Source organism: Oreochromis niloticus, linkage group LG20 (assembly GCF_001858045.2).
Source record: "Oreochromis niloticus isolate F11D_XX linkage group LG20, O_niloticus_UMD_NMBU, whole genome shotgun sequence".
In the NCBI taxonomy this organism is placed as follows: Eukaryota; Metazoa; Chordata; class Actinopteri; order Cichliformes; family Cichlidae; genus Oreochromis; species Oreochromis niloticus.
Window position 1 is genome coordinate 18,482,818 of NC_031984.2, and position 25,124 is coordinate 18,507,941.

Consider the following 25,124-nt stretch of genomic DNA (forward strand, 5'->3'; position numbering starts at 1 on the left):
AACAGGTTGTGACTGGCTATTTAGCCTACTTGCAGTAACAGAATAGAAAATATAATCTTTTTAAAAATGGGGAACCTCTTCAAGGTTCATAATAGCTATCACTTTTGTTTTGAATTTTGTACCTCCATCTTTATGCTCAGTCACTCTGAAAGCTCAGTGAAAAATGAAATACCTGATCTCCACTTCAGCCGGAGACCTCACTGGGAAAGGATAGCACTTTGTAAAGGCAGGCTGAGATGCAGACATGTTTGCACATGTCAAAATTAAACCAGGGAAATTCAGCCGATGTTTTAAAAAGAATCTTCCTGCTGCTGTGTAGTTTTCTCTCTGGTGTCTATCACCAAGCAGCAAATGTTTCTAAGTCACTGTGACTTGCACAAATCATCCAGATCGGTTTTGAATTCTTAGATTTTTACCATCAGATTTCTGGTTAATGCCATTCTTCCTAATTCATCTACAACTAAAAGATCAAATGTATTCATGTGTTTCCTAAAATCAGAGGGCTAATTAAAAACAAAACAAACCCACAATTTGCCACTTATTTCTTTGGTCAATGCAACTGACAGCTGTCATCCTGTCCTTTTAAAATGCCCATGACTAAAGTGCTACTGCCCTCCAGTGGCCACATGAAAGGACAACCCCAGACCAAAATGCTGTCAAGGGGTTAAAAGTTCTCGTCCCTACTGGCCCTGTGCTTCTTCTTGTTCACCGTTCCTGGGAGTTTTGTTATGTGCAGCCTTTCCTTTTCTTATGTGACATTTCAGCCGTACATTTTAACATTAAAGAATCCAACCGGATACAGACAAGGCAGATAGGTCTTAGGGGGGCAGTTGGGGGTACTGTCCCAGAAATTTCTAAACACTGGGCACTTCATTTCCTGCCTTCTCCGGGGTTTTTGCACACCCATTTGTCCTGCCTCTGTTTTTCTCTAATCTAAGAAAAGCACAAAACACTGACACCAGGTGGCAGGGTAGTATATACTAAATATACTGCATTGGTGCCCCCAGGCACAAAAACCTTAAGAAATACACAAAACAAGGTGAGCCAATAGTTTCCTTAGGGCAAGGCACCTCATCAGATACCAAAATGAATACCAAGCTGCACAAAGCAGCATGCGTCTTCCAATTGTATATTGCGATTCAATTAAAATAGCTCATGTCACTTGTTATACGGGTACCCTCAGTGATCCTAAGGCAGATGCCCATTTGGACCTGGTTGCTAATTCAGTCTTAGTATCTATCTACATTACTTTACATCTTTTCATCATTCTGACTAAGTAACAGCATAGTGGTAAACCGTTTCCTCAAAACAAAAGGGCAACAATTTTGAACCTCCTGGTCAGCTGAAGCCTGGGTTTCCTTCAAAGACATTTTTGTTGTGTTAACTGATTATTCTGAACAAACCATAGGTGTAGATTTGGGAATGTGCCATTGTCTGTCTCTCTTTACTGGCCATGTGATTGACTGCTGACCTCGTCAGGGTGCCCACACTGTCTTTTCTCCAATGTCAGGTGGGGGCACAGTCTAGCTGGGTATATAGTACCTAAATTTGGCACAACAACTACAGAACACTGATAGGCAGACAGAACTGCCATTAATGATATTCAATACTGAAAAAGGTTAATAATATCATACGTGCAGATAATGCGTGTTCTCATATTCAGAATTAATCCTGAATGGAGTTTTATATATTAATGGTAGTGATTTCTCCTGCAGTAACCAAAGTATGAGGTCCGTGTAGACAGGAGGTGCATTAGCCAGGGGCAGACCTAAACCTTCAACCCCGATGGCACGCGATATGTAGTGATTTTTCCTAGACAAAAAAAGTGACATCACGACTACCACCTTCCTCATGTCTCCCAGCTATCCCACCAGGAGTCTGATGTCCGGGGAGGAGTTTGCCTTGGGACCCACAAAACTTTTGCGTGTGCGCGTTTCGACGCCACGCCTCTGCCTCCGTGCGTTTTCCTCCGCGCGTTGATTTCATACCAAACTCATACTTTGCATTCCGCCTTTTTCTGTCAAACGCAGCTGTTTTGCCCTGGAAATACTCCCGAATCACGAGGCTATTTTTCTATAGAAAAAAAGGGCACACAACAAGTAAGCGTGTGCCTGTACGAGCGGGGCAGGAGAGCCGTTGTGAGGTGAGTGTGCTCTCATATAGTTCTTTGTTGTGTGCAGCAACTTTTCATGCTGCAGCAGCTGCTTCGCTTCGAGTGTGCTGGAAGTTTTGGGATATTTGACATATTTCGCATTTTCCCGCTGTGCCTGTAGTGATTCGAGGACTCACGTGTTTAGCAGGGAATTCCTCTAATATTTACTCAAGTATTCGTTTTGTATTCGGCTCGATTAATGCGTCTCTCAGACTTAGTTTGCAGTTTATTGCAGTATTATTAGCTCCCAAGCTAGCCAACTAGCATGTCAGTTCGAGTGTGTTAGCGGTGAGTTGCTTGTTATATATCCACTGAAAAACAGAAAATAACATGTCGATAGCTTATAGTGACTACCACTGGAAGTGCTTGTGTGCGGTTTTAGGAACTTTTATGGATAGTTAGTTGGAAGTTTTTCCGCTTTTGGGATCAAAGGGATATTTTGCCAACTCACACTCGGCTATACCGCTTCCAAGCGTTCGCTGTGATTTCATTTTCCTTCTGCATGCTCGCAGATGGGACTAATTTCTTGCTGCTGTGAAAGTTTTATCAACACGTGAGACTAAGAGTTGTAGGAGTTTCAAAGGAAAGGCTATGGGACAATTTACAGCATATGTGTGTGCTCTGATTGGTTTGTTAAAATTGTGTAAGATGTGACCTTTAGGATCATGTTAAGGTTATCCGAGTGTTCAAAAGAGTCGATCGGTTTACGGTCTATATCCATAAAGGCTCTCGGTACTGTAGTAGTGAGTGTGCAAAGAGTTCATAGAAATCTGTGAAGTTTTGGTTATTCATAATGTCGACGGTGCTCCTCTGGGAGCAGTAGACAGCCCCTAATGTGCATGTCTTTTCAGTGTTCGCTGATCTCATAGCTTTATTTAGCTCAATGCTGTACTGGCCTCCTCATTGCACTAAAACACCTGACCTTTTGACCACGGGTGCTATATTGAAACTGGCAGAGCCAGCAACATATGTGCTCTGTAGCCAGTATCCCAACTTTGCATCACCGCTGCTCTTGACAAATCTGTGGCTATGACAGCTCATCAGATTTCGGAACTCCTAACCAAACTGCACAGCAATGCTCCCAGTGCTGGTAATGCAAGTCTGTGATTGTGGTGTATGTGTTACATCAGCACTAGGTTTGATTATTTAAGCCAAGTTTCCTCTTGGGATTTATTAAACTGGCTGTGAGCTCCCAGCACCATGCTAAAAAAGGTATTAGATGATTAACGCTCCCCCTTAATCAAATGCATAAACTAAGTTAATGTTAGAGTTAACTGTCGTAAACATCATTTTTGTCATTACACCAACTAAGGTCATACTTCATGTTGGATCAACACATTTAGACTTGTGTGAAAAATTTCCGTTTCAGATTATTACACTTGTATGCTGCTTATAACTTTGTATATAAAGAGTATCTATTTTTAAATGTATATTTAAATGTGTATTGCCTGGTAGCCTCACATCCTCCTACAGTACCTTAAACTTATGAAAAAAGTGAAAATGATGAGTAATATTTTTTGACATTCCATAAATGTATTTTACAAAGTAGTTAGATTTATTTATTTATTTAGTTTTAGCAGTTTAGTGGTATAGACACTTTACTAGGCAACACCATTTGCTTAGCTGTCTACTATGCCACATATGCTGCAATACTGACAGTATTTTCAATACTGCAGTCAAGTCATTCACATGGACAAACCATGACAAACCATTTGTAAAGTACCACAAGCCTTTTTTTCTGTATACTATGTGTTTTTATCAGTGCATTGGAGAACATAAGTCACTAACAATATGTCATGTTGATATCATGCTGATGTCATGTTTCTGTCATGCTCGTGCTGATATCATATATTGATAAGGCTCTACTATACAATTAGCTGACCTCAAATGTATATAACCTAAATCCCACTGAAGAATATCGGAAACTTCCTTCCTTCTGCCTTATATTTGGGATTGCATCATTAAGGGCATTCAACATAAAAATGACTCAAAATAAAACATGTGGACCTACCACTGTGGAGACCAATTGTGGCAAAAGGAATTGTGGCAGCCAAACGTGTCTTTTATATGTACTGTTACCGTGGTAGATGGTAACATTAAGCATGGCAAAAGTTTCAAATAATGAGAATTGCTTAGGTGTAAGTAATCGTAATCAACCACAAGCTTGGGTTTTAAACTGTTCTAAATGCTTGGTTTCAGACCTATTTCCCCCCCTAATTATGTTTGATTTATGTCAGGGAGAGGGGATATCTCTAATGTGGTCATCTCAAGGGCACAACTGGCTTAGAGCATGGGAGCCCCTCCTGCCTTCTGTTTGGATGGGAAAGCCAATCAGAATAGTTGGCTTAAATGGAGGGTGACCTAAAAGAGGAGAAGGTGGAGGTAGAAGGGCCTGCTTTAGACACGATGAGGGGATGGACTGAGGGGCTACACCAAGGCTCATTTTAAGATAAATAACAGTTGTTTTTCCAAATCATGAGTCATGCAAAGCTACTCTTGTTGTGGTCATTATAATCTTTGGTCTGTGATCATGAAAAGCAATATGACATCATGATGAATATGTTCCAGTCAGGACAAAGAAACACCTTCCCACTTGCAGACGTCCCAGAGTAGAGCTTTCAGGACAATCACATCCCACCTCCCTCGAATATCAAAATGTTCTTTTAGACTTTGCGCTTTCCTGACCACCCCACTAGGCCTTTCTGATCTCTATGGCAACAGCTCAGTCCAGTCAGTAGTGATTGAAACTGGGAAGGCCCTGCACACAGCGTGCAGAATAAACCCACCACAGCAGGGGAAGCTCAGCGACCACACTGATCCTCTGTGGTTCCTCTGTGGCAGGGACCATATTAACCACACTCTGGAAAACATTACACACCAGGCAACATTCATGTCGCATATGTGTGTCTGTGTTTGAAGAGACTTGGAGCATCTTCAACAATAACAAAAGAATGTGTAATTTCCTTATGTGGCCTACACAGGCAGTCGGAGTCTTCTAAAGTTTGTGTTGCTTTAGTATTGCTTTTTAGGCTAGTTTCTGTGTAATGAACAGCTAAGAAAAATGAATAGCTGGTCTCATCTTCACTAAGCGCAGTCAGTTAAATATTTAATGTATTACATCTTGTGATCTCATCTTAATAGTGACACATCCTGGTAGTGTCCTCCTTGACCCTGGATAGTGTCTTTAAACATTTATAAACCCTTAATATTTTAGCTTGTCACTTGTTAGGTCTCTGACCACGGGTGCCAGAACTATTAATACACACCGTACCCATGGACGCTGTAAACAGCTCAAAGTGAATCTGATCTCGCTCGTGGTGTGTAGACACTTATAGTCTGAGAAATCTGTCACTATTCTCAACAGCCGCAAAGTTGATCTCAGTTTCGTCCATCCATCATGATGTCAGTGATGTGGATTAACAAAACAAGGTGTGGGGTTTGATTTTCTTGAACTGCCAGTGTGCCTCAGATTCCTTGTGTTAAAAATAACAAGTTTAAAAAGTTTTTAGCAAAATGCTTTATGCACTGCTGATCTAACTTAAGTTTTGGGTTTTTATTCTGTTCACATGAAGGGATTAAGAGTAAGGAAATAAGCACTTAAACCTGTACTACATTTTAATATGTTATGGGAAAAGTGTCAAAACTTAAAGTTTTACTTGTTGTGGAAACCTTGTTACCCTTCTCTAGGCTACATCTAGAGATGTTCTGTGCTTTTAACTGCTTAGTGAGGTTGTCCACGTTTGGCTTTACAAAATAATGTACATGCATGGCGGCCACACTTAGGCTTGTTTAACTGCTCAGTAACAGAGCTATCTAATCAGGCAAGCGCATGGCAGTAATGCATTTAGGCAAGTAGAAATGGTAAAGATGACATGCTGAAGTTCAAAGGAAGTATTAGAATGGGGATGAAAGATGATTAAAGTGACTGTGAACAGACAGGCTTGTCTGAGGATTTCAGATACTGCAGATTATTGTCAGATAAAGGGAAAATGCCTTGTTGATGTCAGAGGCCAGAGGAGAATGGCCAGAGTGCTTTGAGCTGATAAGAAGGTAACAGTAACTCAAATAACCACTTGTTACAGCCAAGGTTTGCAGAACATCATCTCTGAACATGCAGCACATTGAACCTTAAAGAAGTTGGCCTACAATACCACTTTGAGTGTTTCTATTGGCTAAGAACAGGAAAGCAAGGCTAAAGTTTAACACAGACTCACGTAAACAACATGAAAGCATGGCTCCACCCTGCCTTGTAACAATTCATGGTGTAACAGTCTGGAGGGTGTTTTCTTAGCTCACTCTAGGCTTGAATGGGTGAATGAGGCAAGTTGCATAAAGCATTTCAAGTGCTCAGGTACAGAAGAAAAAGCACTCTATAAGAACCGATGTGATGCTTAAAATTTCCTTCACTGCAAAAATGAATTAGCTGTACACAGTTTACAGTTTGTACAAATGCTTTTTTTTGTATAGGACAAAAAACAGCTGCATCCGTTTCTCTAAATCTTGCTGTTTGCAGTGCAGTGTAGCTGTAAAAACAACAAATCTGTTTCCTAATCGTGTTATGGCTTTCAACATGGAAGAGAACATGTTAAAACCAGGGTTCAGGGTAAGTATTGTAACAAGTATTTGTATATTTTTGTTAATCCTGCATAAGGGCTTTTCCTCAGTTGCCTGTATTTCTGCCTATTGGTTTAAATTTTAAATTCAAGCTGAGTGTAATTGTGTGAATAGTTTAAAAGTGAAAGTGTGCAGAGATGCCAGTTTAACTTCTCTCTGTTGCTCTCTGGCCTCTTCATGTGTGAGGAGGGCAGACAGACAAAATGGAGAAACCTTCTTACAGCCACCACACCCCCCAAAAAGCATAACACTGTAACACGTAACACTAACGTGTCAGATCCAGTTTAGCATATCTGTTTCACATCTTAACATTTATCTTGTTTCGTGTGTTGTAGGTGTGTTGTAGCTGGAGCCGTCATCATTGCGTCGGAGTGGAGTTGCCGTGGCAGCCCTGATGGGGCGCAGGAGGAGGGTCCCAGTCCCACTGGAGAGGGACTGGGAGACGGGACGGACCGCGGATTGGACGGGGATCCTGAAGGGGTGTGGAGCCCAGACATTGAGCAGAGCTTTCAGGAAGCTTTGGCCATCTACCCTCCTTGTGGAAGGAGGAAGATCATACTGTCAGATGAGGGGAAGATGTATGGTGAGGAGCAGCAACTTTCTATCCCTTTCCCCCTCTAGTTTCTTCTTCGATATTGAAATCAAACAAAACATATTCAGAGAAGCTGTAATATATAACTGACTTGTTTGTAAAGGATTTGCCTTTAATTTGTCCGTTTCCTTTTTGGGTTTAAATAATTTTCTTTCGATGACTGCGTAAAATTGCAGATATTTAAATTTAAGAGTCAATAAACATAAACCAATGATTGTAGCAGCCAGTATTACAGAAATGTTTGATATCTGTAGGCACCCTTTGCTTGACCCAACTATTTCGGAATAAGTAAAAATAATAATAATACTAGTAAAGGCTTTACATGTATAAACACATTATTCCAGAAATTTAGTTCTTAGAAGAACCACACCAAAAAACCCACAAATTTTAATCAACTGCCTGCACTTTGGAACAGAGTTGGTTTTTGATCCTTCTGCAGAATCACCTTGCTTTATGAATAGGTGATCAGCTTGCAGGAATTTTCAACAGGCTACATAGTTTTTGGGTCAGAGGACAATCTGCAGTAATAAGGTTAAAGGAAGGAGCATGTTGACTTCTCATGTCAACTTGTAGTTAACTTCTGAATAACTTCTGGTGCTCTGCATAAATGGTCTGTGAAACACCAGGAACAGATTTGTTGCAAATGCACACAAGCAATGTTTCATGTGTTTGTTTTTTATTAGGATTGGTTTAAGATGCTGCCTGTGAAAAGAGCTTTGTATTTTGGCCTTTTTCTTACCTTATGAAAACCTTGTGATCCTTTTTTTTTTGGAAGGGGGGAGTTGAGTGTTTGCACTCTGAATCAGACTGTGAAGCATTTGTGTATTTGTAAGGGTGTTCAGCAGTGAGGGAAGCGGGATATATGATCCCAGGTGACAGAAAGGGAAAGTTTGTTTCAGCATTGTGGCATTTTCTCCTTTTGTGGAAGCGTGGGGCTCACTGTGTTGGTTGACCTTCCCTACTTCCCTCTCCTTTAACGAGGATTGTCCCGTTGATGTATGCTTACACTTACTAAAAAGCAACACTGAGCCTGAGCGTAATACCAGCTTTACAACACCAACCCCCAACCTTGCATCAGTGCTTCTTAATACTGTGAGCTACTAAGCATTTCAACTTTTGCATAATTAGTTGGAACTTTCCAATTTTACTGGAAAATCTGAATTAATTTGTGTTAAGATATTGTTTAATATAAATGATAAACCAGTTTAGAGGATATAAAATGAAAACCAAGGAGATTTGTCAGCTATTTTTCACCTATAGTCAGATGTGGACAGGTGTTCCAACATCACCCAATATTGCTAAATGAAAATACATCTCATGCCTTAAAGTGGTTTGTGTGCATAAACAGTCATACTAGTGTAAAGGAATTAAAACTACACAGTGCTCATTTAGCTTATTGGCACAAGTGTGAATCAACTATTAAACTGTTATGAACACAGCATTAAAATTATATACTGATTTTACAGTAACCTGAATCTCAGTGGGTGTTTGCTTTAATTAACCTTCTTGAGCTAAACTAGGCCAGTTGTAATTGATCCAGCCTCTGTGCTGTCTTTGGCGTCAGTCATATGTTACTACCATGATGTCACCCTGGATTATAGTGCCAAGCAAGTTTTTCTAAATAGGGATGATCAGCAGACTTGGTGACGCAGATAATGCAGCGTGTGTGTGTGTAACAGTAATTATGTTTTAATATTGGATTGATAATACATTTCAGTTTGTTGAAACGTAACACTCGGCTTCTTCATCATTTATCTCTTCATAATCATTTGGCAGTTAGATGGGTGCTGGGTAATTACTCTAATGATTTAATAAGTAATGCAGATGAAAAATAATATACTAACTTTGGCATCTACTCCTTTTAAATCACACCACACCTATATCCATCTTTATTAGACTTTGAAAAACATTTTCAGCAAACGGTAACAAATATCTTGGCTTTTACTTTAGTTTTTTTTTAAGACTGATATATGAATATTTGGTGTTTTTTAAAAATCCAGTGTATCTCACTTATTTATCTTTTCATTTCAGTCACGTGAAAAACTTTTTCTAACATCTGCCGTGTGTAGCGATGAATGAGTCATTACTAAGACATTATGGAAGTTCAGTTAAAAAATAAACTGTTTTATTGTCACAAGTTGTGGATTACTTGTTTACACTCTGCCTGACATTACTTTGATCAGATTACCTTTTTAGTGTATCAAACCTGCAATGCCCAAAGTTGCATTGTACCCTCAAGTGCCCAACTGTGCAACATCAAGACTCAACATGATTCAACTGTGGGTTTTTTTCTTCATTGCATCTTATTTTCATCTCTGTCCTTAATCATCCTAGCATGCTGCACATCCTTTCCAGCCCAAAAGCCACTCTGCCTTGCCACTCAGAACCTCACTCAGAAAAGCCCTGTTCTACTTCCTTAGTATCTAGTCTTACATACAACTCACTATAAACCTTTTCCTTTGTTTTTACCACCTCTCTTTGCTGTACGACCAGCCTTCCAATACTCCTACTTTCTTCATCTACCCAACCACTCCCCTTTGACTTTTTCTTTGCTAATCTTTCTTTGAATATTTTATTGCATGTCCTCATTCCACCATGGAGTCTCCTTTTCATCATTCCTCTGTCCAGAAGATACACCAAATACCTTTTCTGGTAATTTCCTGGTAGCGTCTCCATCCACTCTTAAGTCACAGTATGTTCTTCCGTTTTTTTGAATTATGTGTTGAACATGGCCATTTCCTTCTTTTCCATGAACTTCACTACCGTCTGTCCAAGCGCATTTCTCTCCCTGACACAATACCTACCTAACACCACTTGCTTGTGTCTGTTCCCTACATGTGCAGCCTCCTCCAGTCACCACTCCCTTCTGCTTATACTCTGTATCACTTTATTCAGTCTACTCCTCTTGCTCTTTTAACTGACATCCAGCCTGTGGGATATACACTCAGCACCACCCCTTCAGTTTAAATTTCTGACTGTCTCCACCTATACAAAACTCTCGACATACTTTTACTTGAAATTTTTTCATACTTCATTTCGCTTCCTATCTACACCATGGTAGAACAGTTGGAATCAACCTCTGTTTCTCCTGGTTTTCCTTCCCCTCCACCTGGTGTCTTGCGCGTATCATCATATCCATCATGTCTGCCAGTTCTCTCCCTTTACCCGTCATAGTTCCTGCATTTAAAATTCCTACTCAAACCTCCTCACCCCTGCCTTCCCGTCTTTCTTGCTGCCTTCAAACACGCCTTCCCCCTCTCTTCTTTCTTTGTCTTTGGCCAACAGTACCACAGTTTCCACTGGCACCCACTTAGCTAACAGTACCAGGGGCTATTGTTGTTAACCCAGGCCCTATCCAATCAAGTATGGAAATCGCATTCTTGATGATCCGTGTGTTTGACTAGGCAAAGATTATATTCCAGGTGCCCTTCCTGATGCAACCGTCACATTTATCAGGACTTGGGACTGCCCACTAGGAGTACACTGGTTTGTGCCCTCACACTGTAGCTGGGTTATATTACATATTTATAGTTGTAGCTTATCTTGCCTTCCATATAGCAAAACAGATGTGACATCTAAAGAAAGAGCTTTTACCCTTATGTGGAGTAGTGGTAGGCTGCAGGGTAGTGCATGTGTCCTGTTTTGGGAATTGGAGCAGACTGCTGTGTCTGAGTCAGCCCCTTCTGTTGATTTTGGGAAATTCTGTGCTCTGGTAACTTAACAGCGCTGATGTGACTCATCTGAAATCCCTACAGCGTCACAGCCTTTTCCAGAAAAAAGGATGGTGATGATGATGTTAGTAAGTGTGCTAAATGATTACAGCTGTGGGATCAGTCTGGTCACCTTTATATTTAACCGCTTGCGGCATGCTGTATAATGGGTTACTTCGAAGTTACAAACGACGAGCAGATCATCAGGTGTGGGTTGGAACTGAGGAGAGGGAGAAGGAAAGAGCTGACCAGGCAGTCTGTGCTGACCACATTTTGGAAGTCTGTTAACAATATCATGACCTCTCCTCTGCTTTTCTCTCCATTCCCACCATTTCTTCATCGCTTTTGAATGTCTGCCAGCAAGCAAAACCAAACCTGACTAAAAATTAATACATGCTATTCTTAATAGAAATGTCTTACAGCCTGAGAAAAGGAAAGCTTGACAGATCTTTATAGGGATTTACAAGAATCTCACTACCCTGGAGACACACACAAACACACTTTCACACTTACAACATCTCACCATAAGTGGCATCACATTGAGGTTTTATTTTATGTTTGCAGATACGGGCAGTGGATTCAAAAGTATGTACAGCTTCATTTTAGAACTTGACCAGTAAGTTCGGTACAGTCTAAACATAAATTTGAATGTCACTGTGGCCACTAAACTCAAACAATAAGGACTCAGTCTAGCCGTTTGTGTTACGATTGTACTTATTGTACTTATTGTACTTTACATTGTAAGACACAAACCACAAGACCACAAACCACATTTGGCTTCAGATTCAAGGCAAATGAAGTTTAGCTTAATGTGGAGTGTTCACCCATGTCCTGCCTGTCTTTCAGATTCATATTTGTTTCAGTGAACAAATGGGATGCAACAAGTGGTGCAATTTAAAAACTTTAATATGTACAGACATATATAGGAATGACAGTCCTTTCTTTAAAAAAAATGTATTTGATCAGTTCTGGGTGCTTTACATTACCTTTGTCATACAGCAACCACAACAGTCATAATTAACTTTGGCTTTAAAAAAGTGCGGCCATTTAGATTTGCTATTGTAATTTTCTTTTGATTACTAGAACATTCCTCTTAGGACTCAGGAAATTGCACAGTTCAGTTTTGGAGCTGTGATTCTGTCTATTTTTACAGCATCATAAAAAATTACAGGGTCCTACATGGCTCAAGCAGCATGGCTTTAAGCAGCAGAGGGAGCTACTGGCTGGAGCTACTTGCAATCTTACAATAATACATGAAACCTCTGTCTACCTATCTGACCACAAAATCCTTCTACACAATTGGAGCTGAGCAGCCAAAACTGGCACACAGATATATCTTGGGGCCCTGAAGGTTCTTATCTGTATTACATATTGTGATGTCCTCACGTTGCCTAGTAACCACCTACACGTGGGCTAAAGTGACCCATTTGTAGCATTTATGCACCTACAACACCTTTATTAAAGCAAGCTTGGGATCATTTTCGTTTCTCGACACTTGCTTTTTATTCATATACACAAAGCTAGACTCGTGCAATATATAGTCATCTTGTTGCTTAGCAACCACCTAACAGCCTGAAATAACATTTTATATAGTAGAGCTGATGAGTGAATTGATACTTTTTTCTTAGATTAGATAAGTTGATATGGTTCCTTGATCATATAAAGATTTAAATACATTTTATTGTATATCAATAGTCATGTCACTCCCACATTTACCTTGGTTTTTTTTATTATTATTTTTTTAATATAAACACAATCTACCACTCCTATTTTCTTACTTTTCTCAATGTCATTATGCGAATCAGTTTGCCAACTGCACAAACAGCCCAAACAATACTGGAGCTTGGACATGTACTAGTAATGTAAATACTGGAGATTGGCTGTTACAGGGAGACGTTTGAGTATGCCAATGCTAAGTCTGCTCATAGGGTGTGAGCTATATCTGGCTAAACAGTGCAGTTTAAGAAACACTTTACACTTGTATAATGTGTTTATGTTTATTAGTCATTCTAATTTTATCCATTTCTTTGTCATGTTAGGTCGAAATGAGCTGATAGCTCGCTATATCAAGCTACGAACAGGGAAGACGCGCACACGCAAACAGGTACGCACAGATATTTGTATAGACTACACCACTGATCTGTTTTCTGTAACAGGATTTAAGTGCATCTTGTTTAAATGAATATTTATGGACTGTTTAAAATGATGAAATCATTGTGTAAATGTGTGCTTTCACGGGGGTAACCCTGGGTCCATAGGTGTCTAGTCATATTCAGGTTTTGGCACGTAAGAGGGTACGAGAATACCAGGCAAGCATCAAGGTGGGTTCTCACTGACTATACTCTACTACTCTCTGTAGTCACAGCCTTCTTCTTTTCTCTTTCCTTTTTCCTCCCGTCCCTTTTCCTTCATCCTGTCTTTCCTCAGGTCTCTAGTCACCTGCAAGTCTTGGCCAAGAGAAAGTCTCGTGAGATTCAGTCTAAGCTGAAGGTATACATGCTCACTGACTTTGCAATGCTAGCCGCTTCGCTCTGCATGCTCAGATGTAACTTAACCCAATCTTAGACGTCTTCGTCAGAACTTAGGGCAGATTTTTATGCGTCTCTGCTGGGGTGTTAAACTACTACTATATTTAACTATAACTATATTTTCCAACCATATTCATGAGACTCGTGCCCTTAAAACTCGTGCCTTGTTCTTAGTTCTTAACATCGGCCATACAATTCTCCAGGGAACTGCAATTGCTAATCAGACGATCAATATACATTTCTTAGCCCAACCTTCGTGAAGCCTTTTAGTCTAGACCAGTAGAAAACTTTGATGGACCAAAGTTAAATCCAGTATAGGAGTTTGCTGCATGATTCGAATATAGTCAGTGGGGCACAGAAATGAGACCTTAGGTTTCACAAACTCACGTTTTCAAACTTTTTTCTTTTTTCTGCTTGTATGCTGTATTGTCTAGCATTGCACAGTACAAAAGTTTGTTGTCTTGAGTGTTTATATATGTATCGCTTCATTTTTATGCATGGCTGGTATGTTAGTCATTTCACTTGGATCAAGAAGTTTGTGGCCTTAGACAAATAATTGCTTGAGAGTCAGTTGCTGGCTTTTGTTGACCACTTAGCGGCATGTAACCTGCATGCCCCCATATCAGTAAACATGCAAGGTGTCTTTAATGTGCCCATTTGAGGAATTTCAAAAGTTTTCTCCCTTGATTTTCTGTTTCTTTAGATTCTTGCTCTTGAACATTTCCTACATTTCTTTTTATCTTTTCTCTCTATTTTTTTTTTTCTTGTGTTTTTACCATACTCTGTTCTACACAAAACAAACCATAATTTTACACCAAATTTGTTGAACCTTCTGCTCTCCCGTACACATTTGGAGAGTAATGTTTAGATATAAACAGATATAAACAAAAGGACTCAGTTTTATGATGGAACAGATCAGTAGGACATATCCTGCTCTTTCAGTATAAGCCAGTGCTTTTGATTACAGTTACAGCTGATTTCGAAATTATATAGGCCCTTCACCTTTTGCACCCTTGAAAATTTCATTTAACTTGAGAAATGAACCTAAATTCATTAACTCATGACACCAAAGTTAAAATTGTGTTTTTAGGTTTTTGATTTTATTTATTTAATTTATTATTCATGTATGCACGCATCTGTTTATTTTCTGACAATTTTTTTTTTTTTAAATAGTTGAAATACTTAAATTCAATTCAATTTCTTTATTGTCCCACAAGGGGAAATTAGTTAGCAGCAGGATAAAAATAAACAGAACAATAATATAAAATAATAATGACAATAATAGTGATAGAAAGTCCAAGGACGGTTATTTGACATTAAGGAGACAAGATGCAGTAGGGATAAAAGAAACCTGGAGTCTTTTAGTCTTCCTCACAGGTACTCTAAAACTGCGGCCGGAAGGCAACAACTCAAACTCACTGTGAAGTGGATGGTTCAAACAATTAATAATAGAATGAGCCTTTCTAAGCACATTTTTATTGTAGATGGCCAAAAGTCCATCTTGCCAGCGCCCTGAAATTTTGCTAGCAGTTTTTACCAGAAGTCCCAACCGATTCTTATTCTTCACCGTCAGGTTACCAAACCAGGCAGCGATACATAAGTACGTCAAAGCATTTGGACTATAAATTAAGTTCTTTGTAGACATCAATCACTTTTGATTGTTGGCTGTGCTCACATGGATTGTGCAGTTTATTCTTTCTGGGTCATCCGCTGACATTAGCTGAGACTTGCTTTGATGGTGCCACCAGCACTACTCCCAGACGAATCATGAATCATTTGATTAGTGATTGATAGCTGCTTTACCATTAAGCTCTGATTGATGGAGTCTTGTTGAGATGGTACTCCTCTCTGCAGTTAACTAACTGAACATTGATTAGTTAGCTTTGGGTTCTATCGAGGAAATACTTGCTTCCGTAGTTAAAGATCGAAAACTCTAGGATGTGCTTCTAGGAACACTTATAGCGTGTGCTATCGTTTATGCTGTGGTCTGCTAGACTGGTGGAATGGCAGAGAGGGACGGGGGGAAACTTAAAAAACTGGTCAGGAGGGCCAGCTCTGTCCTAGACCGTCTGCTGAAGTCCGTCGAGCACCCCCTGCATGAGACTGTACGAGCACTGAGCAGCTCGTTCAGCAGTAGACTTTTACACCCACAGCGTAGGAAGGAGCGCTACCGCAGGTCATTTTTACCAGAAGCTGTCAGACACTATAACACAGCTTTGTTCACTGTACATTTCACCAAAATCCCCCCCCCCACCCCATATATATATTTGAACTTCAGTTGCTTATGTATATAGGACCACTTTGTGTCTCCCTTTTATATTTTCTATTCCCCTTGCCATAAGAGCTGTGTAACACCCAAATTTCTCATTCATGGAATAATAAAGGTTTATTCCATTCTTTTCTAACCTATTTAGAAAATACATTTTTGTATTCACACATAAATATGCAAAAAGTGAATGTGTCTTAATGTTTTCTGAAGTGGCTATGTGAACAAGGCATATTCCTTTATTACCTAACAATGATTTTGTAATCTGCTTTTATTTTGAATGTACTGAAGTTAATTAATAAAATGTCTTTTTTGCCATAGGCCATGAACTTGGTAAGTTTCGGTTATACAACTACAGTTTTCTGCTTCAGGCTTTTGTGTTGTGTGGTTGGCATCACATTGCTGCTAGTCCACAGTTGCAGTTTTATTGCCAGACTCAAAAAAAAAAAAAAAAAAAAAAAAACCCTGCTTGTTGCTCTTTCGTTTTAGTGGCTTTAGTTAAATACTGGTGACGGTTAGCTCTTCTTACTTGGTTTGCCTCCTGCTTTGGCTTCCCCTCATGTGCGCTTTGCTTTCTGTGCTGTTTTTCCATATAGTTACTGCATCATGCTTCCGTACACTACATGTTGGCTGGCTTGCTGTCTAAAGTGGCCTTTGGAGTTGGCTGATCTTGGAATGATAACCTGCATTTTATTGTGAAGTTTCAGAGTTTTGTCATTGTGTATTACTTTGTCTCCATCTTTCTCATTCAGGACCAGGTCTCGAAGGACAAGGCACTGCAGACGGTGGCCAATCTCTCATCAGCTCAGATAGTCTCTGCGAGTGTAATGAAACCCCAGACTCCCTTTCCTCCACCAGTCAGAGTGAGACGCTAACACTGACACACACACATCTGTTGTTTTGTACTTTTCGGGGTAAAAGTGAGTAATACGATTTGCTCAATCTGTTTCTTTTTTGTGTAGTTTTGGCCCGGCCCTATGCCAGGACAGCCTGGGCATTCTCAGGAGTAAGTATAGCTGGCACATACCTTGGTTTTCTGTCTTGAAAATCAAAGTTTCTTGCGTAAGCAGGTACATTTACTCATTTTCGGGGTTATTTCTTCTGCTCCGTTTTTACAGCATCAAGCCCTTTGCACAGCCGCCATACACTACACTCCCAGCCCCTGTCCCTGCACCTATCAGTAAGTGTGAACTTGATTTGCCCAGCTTTTTTAAAATAAATATTGTTATTTGAATTGTTTCACAATTTTAAATGTTAAACAGGTTATGAGGCCTTGCCACCCCCTCGCCCTGCAGCTATAGCAGCTCCTGTATGGCAAGACAGAACCATTGCCTCTGCAAAACTACGGCTACTGGAGTACTCTGCTTTTATGGAGACTCAAAGAGACAGAGAGACGGTACAGCCAGAACTTTTTGAACCAAGTCATCAATTTAAAACATGTGCATAGTTAAATTTTTCTCTCCTTTTACCCTCTTGTACTTATTTCTCCTTCCCTCCTACAGCATAAACATCTGTTCGTGCACATTGGCCCATCAAACCCTGGCTACAGTGACCCAGTGTTGGAGTCCATAGACGTGAGGCAGATTTACGACAAGTTCTCTGAGAAGAAAGGAGGCCTGAAGGAGCTTTACGAAAAAGGGCCACACAATGCATTCTTTCTTGTCAAGTTCTGGGTAAGTAACCAATAACACTAAAATCCATTTGAGCGAAGAAAGTCAGCAAGTCCGATTTCTAATCTCAGAAACTGAGTTGGCGTTTAGGACATGCGCACTAAAATGCTTAAGTGTTTACACTAGATTACTTTCACTTTGTTAAACAAATAATTGGGTCTTTTGCAGAGTGTCTTTCATTTTGCAGTCTGAGGTAATAACCTGCTACACCACATGAGGGAAGCAAAGCCAGTGTAACACTAGAGCTTATGCAGGAAATTACTTTTTCACTATTAGTTCTTGAACAAGTGTTTTTAGTTCACTGCATTATTTTTATTCAGCAAATCAAACACGAGTTCTTGAATAGTTTCTAGCTCGGTGTATGTAATGTGTCTTACTGTTGCAAAGAGTAGTTGCAGGAATGAGTATTAAATACTACAGTTATAGTCTTTGGTGGTGACTTCTTAATTTATTTTCTTCTACCCTTTTATTTTTATTGCACTCATTCTGTGTCCATCTTATTCTCCTTGTTTTAGGCGGACCTGAGCAGTGACATCGAGGAAGGTTCTGGCGCATTTTACGGCGTGAGCAGCCAGTACAGCGGAACAGAAAACATCACTATCAGTGTTTCAACAAAGGTCTGCTCCTTTGGTAAACAGGTGGTGGAAAAGGTTGAGGTGAGAAAATTATTCATTCTTCTTTTACAGACACATTTTAATAGTGGATCTATTTATTGAGTATATGTACACAACTCAAATATATTTTATATTAGACCCCACCCGCATGTGTTTTTAATTGTAAATAACGTGTGTGGATTTCTCCTAACCAGACTGAATATGCACATTTGGAAGGAGGAAAGTACATGTTCCGCATCCATCGTTCACCCATGTGTGAATATATGATCAACTTCATCCACAAACTCAAACACCTGCCAGAGAAGTACATGATGAACAGTGTTCTGGAGAACTTCACCATTCTACAGGTGTGTGTGGGTAATCTGACCACCAATACAAAACAATACACTGTTTATAAACTTCCTTTGGTGAGTTCATCGTGTCGGGCAAGATTTGGTTAATAATTCATCTAAACTATTATGTAGATAAAACGTGTGACAAAGAGACGAAGGTTTTTTAATTGGATAGAGTTGAATATCCTTGGGCTTCATTTAAAAAAAGATTGTTAAACTGAGCTTTAAACAGAAATGAAAATGACACAAGGAGGGTTACAATTAACTGTAAATGTATATTTTCTGTACTGTACACTTGAGTCCATAATTTGTTGGACAAAAATCAGTTTTTTTGCTTTGCATATGTACATCGCCATGTGGATTTTAAGTTGAGCAGTCTGTATCTAATTGAAGGGCTCACTGCTGAAAATCTTGTGAATATGATAACTCGAGAACAAGGTGATGTAGGATTCACAAATTCATAATATAGGTGTCTCTACTAAAAATGGCAGATGAGTTTCAACACCAGTGACGTGGCCTCAAGATCAGAGGTCAACTTTTATGATAATAATGAAATAGGTGAGGAACAGGCCTCAACTGGCTGCCATGGTCCTTTCATGACAAAGTAAGCAGACATGATGTGACACTGAAAATAAGTTAATTCAGAGTGCTCAATTTCAGTTCAGTTTTGTTTATATACCGCCAAGTCACAACAACAGTCGCCTCAATACGCTTTTACATTGTAAATTAAAGACCCTAGAAGTGATGAATTTGTATTTTATAGTTTTCACTGTGTTTTTAAACATGAGGCCTAAAGACATGTCAGTGCAAATGAGAGAGGTCTTTATTGCACTGGGGGGAAAAAAAGAAACTGTCGGAGAGAGAAACAAAGTTAGGAGTGGCTAAATCAGTAATCTGGTACATTGTTAAAAAGGAGTGTGCCGGCCAAATATTGACGGACCTAACTGCTCATGACCGAGTAGGCCAGATTAGATTCTGCCAGAAAACTTTTAAGAGACTGCCGGCTCATAATCTGAACCATAACATATCTTTACCTGATCTCCACCAAGTGTACTGAAAAACTTCACTGACTCTCAAAAAAGCAGCAACTGAAACCTGGTGCAGCAAGTAAACAGCATTTGGTGATGTTCATGAGTTTTGTGCTTCAGGCAGTCATTCACTGCAAATGATTTTAATCCAAGTATTAATACCAATTCTTAGATAGTCATAAACGAGATGAGATCTTAGATATTTGTGCAATTCATTTTGAGCCTCTGAAAAAAAGAGCACTGTGTATAAAAATGGGTGCAATTCGGTTATTCCAAAATTTCCGCAAAACCCCTTGAATTAAAGCTTGCAGTTTGGTCACATATTTATTGTTTGATTGATTTTATTTATTTTTAAATCCACTGTAGTGGTGTCCAGAGGCAAAAATGCTAAAAAACAAACAAACAAATTATGAGCCTAACTGTACGCAAAGGTATTTTTGCACCTTCTTCATGTAATGAACTGAATTTGAAAAGTTTAAAGAAAAGGTTTTGCTGCACATTGACAAATTGACCTTCTCCTCCCTCAGTGCCTTTCTTGTCTTTATTTGTGCCTTTCCTAGGTGGTGTCCAACAGAGAAACTCAGGAGACTCTGCTGTGCATCGCCTTTGTGTTTGAAGTGTCCACAAGCGAACATGGAGCGCAGTACCATGTTTATCGACTAGTTAATGACTAGCAGCATGTTGTGTACATGCAGAGACTCTTCACGGACTTTTTGATACTCACACCATAAACACTATTTCCAGCTGAACACTCAGAATTGCTACTCCTCTATTCTAAACACACTTGTTTCAACAGACCAACCGTCACACTGTAGTCACGCCTGTCGTTTATGGTTTCCCATTGCTGGAATGTGTAGGATGCACAGATCTTTTAACAGCATCCCTCTGCTTAAACGTACCAAAAGAGTTGGCAAACGGAAAGGTCTTATATACATTAGATATTCTTTTTCAATTTCCAATTAGAAAAAAAAAAAAACCTTTTAAAGTTAATCAAGTTTAATATGCAATCCTTCGATCAACAATGGAAAACATAGCTGTGTGATGCACTACAAGTGGATATATGCATTTGCATTTCCATCACAGGTGTGACTGATGTGAGATGAGTTTGAATATAATCTATCAAAAAAAAATATTGTTCATGTAACCTGCCACAAACACTATTACTTCTACAGACTGCAGTAGCTCTGCGAGGTACAGTTTGAATGAGTCTACATTGGAATAGCCTCTGTTACTTGTTTAGTATGAAATCGTGGACTTCAGTCAGTTCAATCGAAGGTCCAAGGATACTGCATAAAGTATAAGTGAGCCTCATGTAAAGAAGAGCATGTTGTATTTATATTTGATATTGTTTCAAAGTGTAAAGAGGGAGATCTTTTTAGGAGTATTTGCTTCGTATTTTTTTTCTTTTTTTTTCTTTTTAAAGGTTTCCAGTGGAGGACGTGTTTTCGATTGCCTCACTTGTCTTTTTAAACAACAGAAGAATTCAGACAGTTTCAGACTAAGTTCACGTTTTGCTCTTTGCAGCATTTTTAACGACAGAATCACCTTCATTGTCTGTAGACGTGAAACTGTTTTTACTTTGACTGTGTGGGCTTGCTGCAGTACTTCTACCTCCACTTGAGTTGGGATAAGAATGTGCTTTGATTTCTAAAGCCTTAAGCTGAGGAGCACTGATGTATAGGATACGTACACTACGCTTGTAATGGTACTGTTTTTAAGCCAAACCTAAGGTAAATAGTCCATTTTTGTAAAGATGAACTCTTTTTCTTTCTTTTTGTATTTCACCAGCAAAGCAAAAAGTGTTACTCTAAAAATGTTAAAGGAAGGGTGTTCGGGGTCTATCTGTTTTCATATATATGCAAACGATGTATGGTACAGACCTCATTAAGGTCGCCAGCAGTGCACTGGGATAGATTTTGCCTGATAACACTAACGACTATCCAGCTGACACTTTTTTTTCTTTTATTCTATGTAATGTGTTGGATTATTGGTACATTTGGCTTTTCTCTTTCTTCCTTTAGTAAACCTCACGTTTTTTACTTCGTATTACACTGTCATGGCCTCTCTATGCAGGATTCTTTACCTGTGTCGAAGAGAATTTGTCATTTGACTTTCTATCATGACACTAAGAGCTAGCTGGCTCTATTTTTTTCTTTTTTTAAAAAAAAACATAAGATCATATTTTAATACTCACTGTGTGGTCAGCCAAAAGTGTTTTGTTTTATAATTGCGTGTACTGTTTGGCTGTGCCTCACTCCTTTGGTCATACCTGCTCAGTGAATTAAAACTGGCTATACGCTGTACCTATAAAGTTATGTGTTGGTGTCTTGATCATAATGTTTAGACAGTTGAGAGAGGAAATGAGCCTTCATGGGTCATTCCTACACTACATTTGTTAAATGTAGTGTAGGAATTAAGTAAGACTTTTTTTTTTTTCTTTCAAAAATAAGGAATTATGGGCATAAGCAATACTATAAGGTTTGTCTAAGAATACGGGGGGGGGGCTGTTTGTGTGGGGTTTTTGGGGGGTGGTTGTTGTTTTGTTTTTTGTCCTCCTTTTCAGTTTCCCTGGTGTTTTAACAACTAGGCACAGTTTGAATCACTTCTATGCTCATGACAGCGTTGACCCAGAGGTTGCAGTTTGTCGTTTGCCCTACTAGATGGCGCCCTTTGCTCAAATGTAAATGTTTAAATGAGTATCCAAAGTACAGGAGGCTTTTACATCGCGCTTGCATATCAATTTTGTCCCACAACTTTTTCACTTACACTTGCAACTGACACTCCCACATAGTTGCATAACACTTGAATTATGTTTACGTAACCCCTCTGTGCTACAGTGATATTGCCTAAATATTGTAAAGCACTGCTGTCTCAGATAATCATGGCTCAAAAGTGCAGATGTGTGTAATTTTCTGGTTTTAATTACTGCAGTTTGTCAGTTAACACTAACATGAGGTGGGTGGGGGTGGGGTGTTCACCTTAAGGACACAATTATCTATAAGAAAAATCACGTCTTCAAATACCAGAGCTGAACTGAAGTCACGTGTATAGCTGTCAATTTGAAATTAAGTCACACACCTCCTGCGTGGGCTATCCAGTATGTTAATCCACTTAACCTCTTAAGCCCCAACGCCCCCTGATATGGGGGCAAAAGGCAGGAGATCAGGTAGGCTTGGGGCTCAAAGTCACGCCAATAGACTAATGTACAGACAAATGAAAGGAAAAACTAACATCGTAAACCTTAGTAAGGCGATGCATCACCACTTGCTGCAGTAAGTGTTTCATAGTACTGTTTAACACGTTGGTGCAAAATGTCTCACAGTTGTTCAATTGGGCTGAAGTCTCGTGGCTGCGAAGGAGAGGAATCCCATCTATTTTGTACATATTAAGCTATCCGTGTGCCACATGGGTGCTGATAAGAAGCACCCTTATCACTGCTGAATTTTTTTTAACAATTGATAAGCTTTGTGTTGACTTGCAGTAATGGTGCTATAAGGACACAAGTGGAACCACAATGCACCGGGACACAGCCGCCAGATTCCTCACTGCAGACATTCGGAGTTCAAGTTTTCGTTTAATTTGTCACCTGTCTGTATGTGTGTTGGCAGCCTTCCAAGGCACACATGGGAAAGTAAGAAAATGATGAGTAAGTTTATAGAGCTTTAACTTAACATTTTCTGTTTTTCTGTCTTTTTGTTTTTTTTCTTGGATTGGTGTTTTGAGTGGAAAAAAAACAAAACAATTCTTGTTATAATTGATGATAATAGTAAATAATGAAATATAGTGAATGCCGCACATGGGTAAATACTGTCCTAGGTAGACAAATGTGGCAAAGTCAGATGTTCCTGTAAGTTTGTCAAGGTAATGAACAACTTGTCTTTAAGTAGCCCTAACACACTTCTGAGTCTTCCCTCGCAGACATTACTCAGCTCAACTGTCGCCATGACAACCACCCCACCAGTGACAGTGACACGCATAAGCAAAGCCTGGGTGTGGTCCTGACAACTAAGATTGTCGTCTAGCAAAACACAGGCTTGGTTAACAAGGGTTCATTTTATATTTCCAGTGAAAACACTTAATTGCTCATTTATGGAAAAGCAGTGCAGGAGCTTTGGTTTCAAGCAGAACTTCCCAGCACTTTAAAAAAAAAAATCCGGGTGTCAATGTTTTTTCAAATGGTAGTTTTACCTTATCAGTATATCAAATAAAACTTTAACTAATGTCCCTCCCACTTTCTTTTTTGGCTCATATACTTTGGAAGCTCTAAGTTTATTTTAGTGAGTTACCGTTTTCCTCATAAATACACTCGCATTCATTCAGTACAAGCACATGACACACACTGCAAGAATTTACTGCAATTGCACTGTACAACTGAAGGGCGTGGTGGGAAAATGTTACCTGCAGAAACTTTGCCATAACAATCCGGTTATGCAGCGAGCATGTGCTCATATTATTACTCCCCCACCCCACTTCCTTTCTGTGCCTGTAGTTTTTCCATTATCTTAGAAGTGTGCTTCTGGGTATCTCTTTATTGACTCTTCCTTCTTATCCTTTCCCAATTATTTTTGCAGTTTTTTTTTAAATGGTGCATATTAAATAAAACATTATTACTGAAAAAAAAAATCGAAATTTAGCCTCACAACACCACCCTGTTTATTTATTTATTTCTAGGCTCCTCATTATCACTGACCAACACTTATTATTATTAATGTTATTATTAACATCTGCAGTGGTTAATATTACTAACATCTGCACTACCAAATGAAAATCTGTTAAAGAAGAAAAAGCACTGTGACTACACAAAGCAATGTCCTTTTCAGATAATGGATAATTTAATGCATAAATTGCACAAAATGTGTTAAAATTTAGTTACATGTGTGGACTCGAAAAGGTTTGCATTTGTTAAGATTCTATCATGTTTTGTGTGCAGAAAAGTTTGTTAATCTGAGAATAGCTATAACTATCAGGTATAGTCCAGTACAGGGAAGGGTTTTCATCTGAAATGCAGTGCATCCAAATGTATGACAGCTGTAATATTTGCAGTCAGTATGATTTGAACTTGGAAACAGGAATATTTCATTTTTGCCTCCACCGAAGAGGTTGTTTTCAGTACTGTTTGCATGCATGCACGTCAATCTCAAGTTTTAGTATGCGGATTCTGATTATTACTTTCTGATAAAACTTCATAGGGGTGTCGTGAAATTTGGCAAACACCCTGGTTAGCTTGATTTATTGATCGAAAACTTACAAAAAGCCTTATAACTTAAACTATGATTCTCTGTGGTTTGTATTTTTAGCATACAAAGTACCATTTAAAGATATAAAATAATGCCACATTTGACCTCTGACCTTTCCTTCAAGGTAAATTTATATGTGTGTGTGAGAGAGAGAGAGAGAGAGAAAACTACTTAATAAAAACTGTTTAAACCTGATAGTTGTTACTAAACATTTAAACGAATTATACTACACAATGAAATTACGTGCTGGTGGAGACCGGCCAGACCCACACGTCTCAGCGTGGTTATAAACATTTCCTTTTCCAACAGGTTTAGGGCTAACCCTAACCTTAACCCTTGGCACGATGCAAGACAGGCAACTTTTCCACAAGTGGCAGTGGC

General features: G+C 39.2%; 1 protein-coding gene across 1 annotated transcript; it reads left to right on the top strand.

Moving 5' to 3' along the window:
• Nucleotides 1-1,829: 1,829 nt before the first annotated feature.
• Nucleotides 1,830-21,821, top strand: tead3a (TEA domain family member 3 a; the record flags this gene model as incomplete). The annotated part of the gene is made up of 13 exons (XM_005478143.2): nucleotides 1,830-2,143; nucleotides 7,102-7,349; nucleotides 13,108-13,172; nucleotides 13,496-13,558; nucleotides 16,184-16,195; nucleotides 16,615-16,725; nucleotides 16,825-16,868; nucleotides 16,981-17,042; nucleotides 17,125-17,258; nucleotides 17,365-17,535; nucleotides 18,048-18,188; nucleotides 18,341-18,493; nucleotides 20,067-21,821. Coding segments are annotated over 13 exons (1,632 nt in total), but the record flags the coding sequence as incomplete, so codon positions are not given.
• Nucleotides 21,822-25,124: the final 3,303 nt, after the last annotated feature.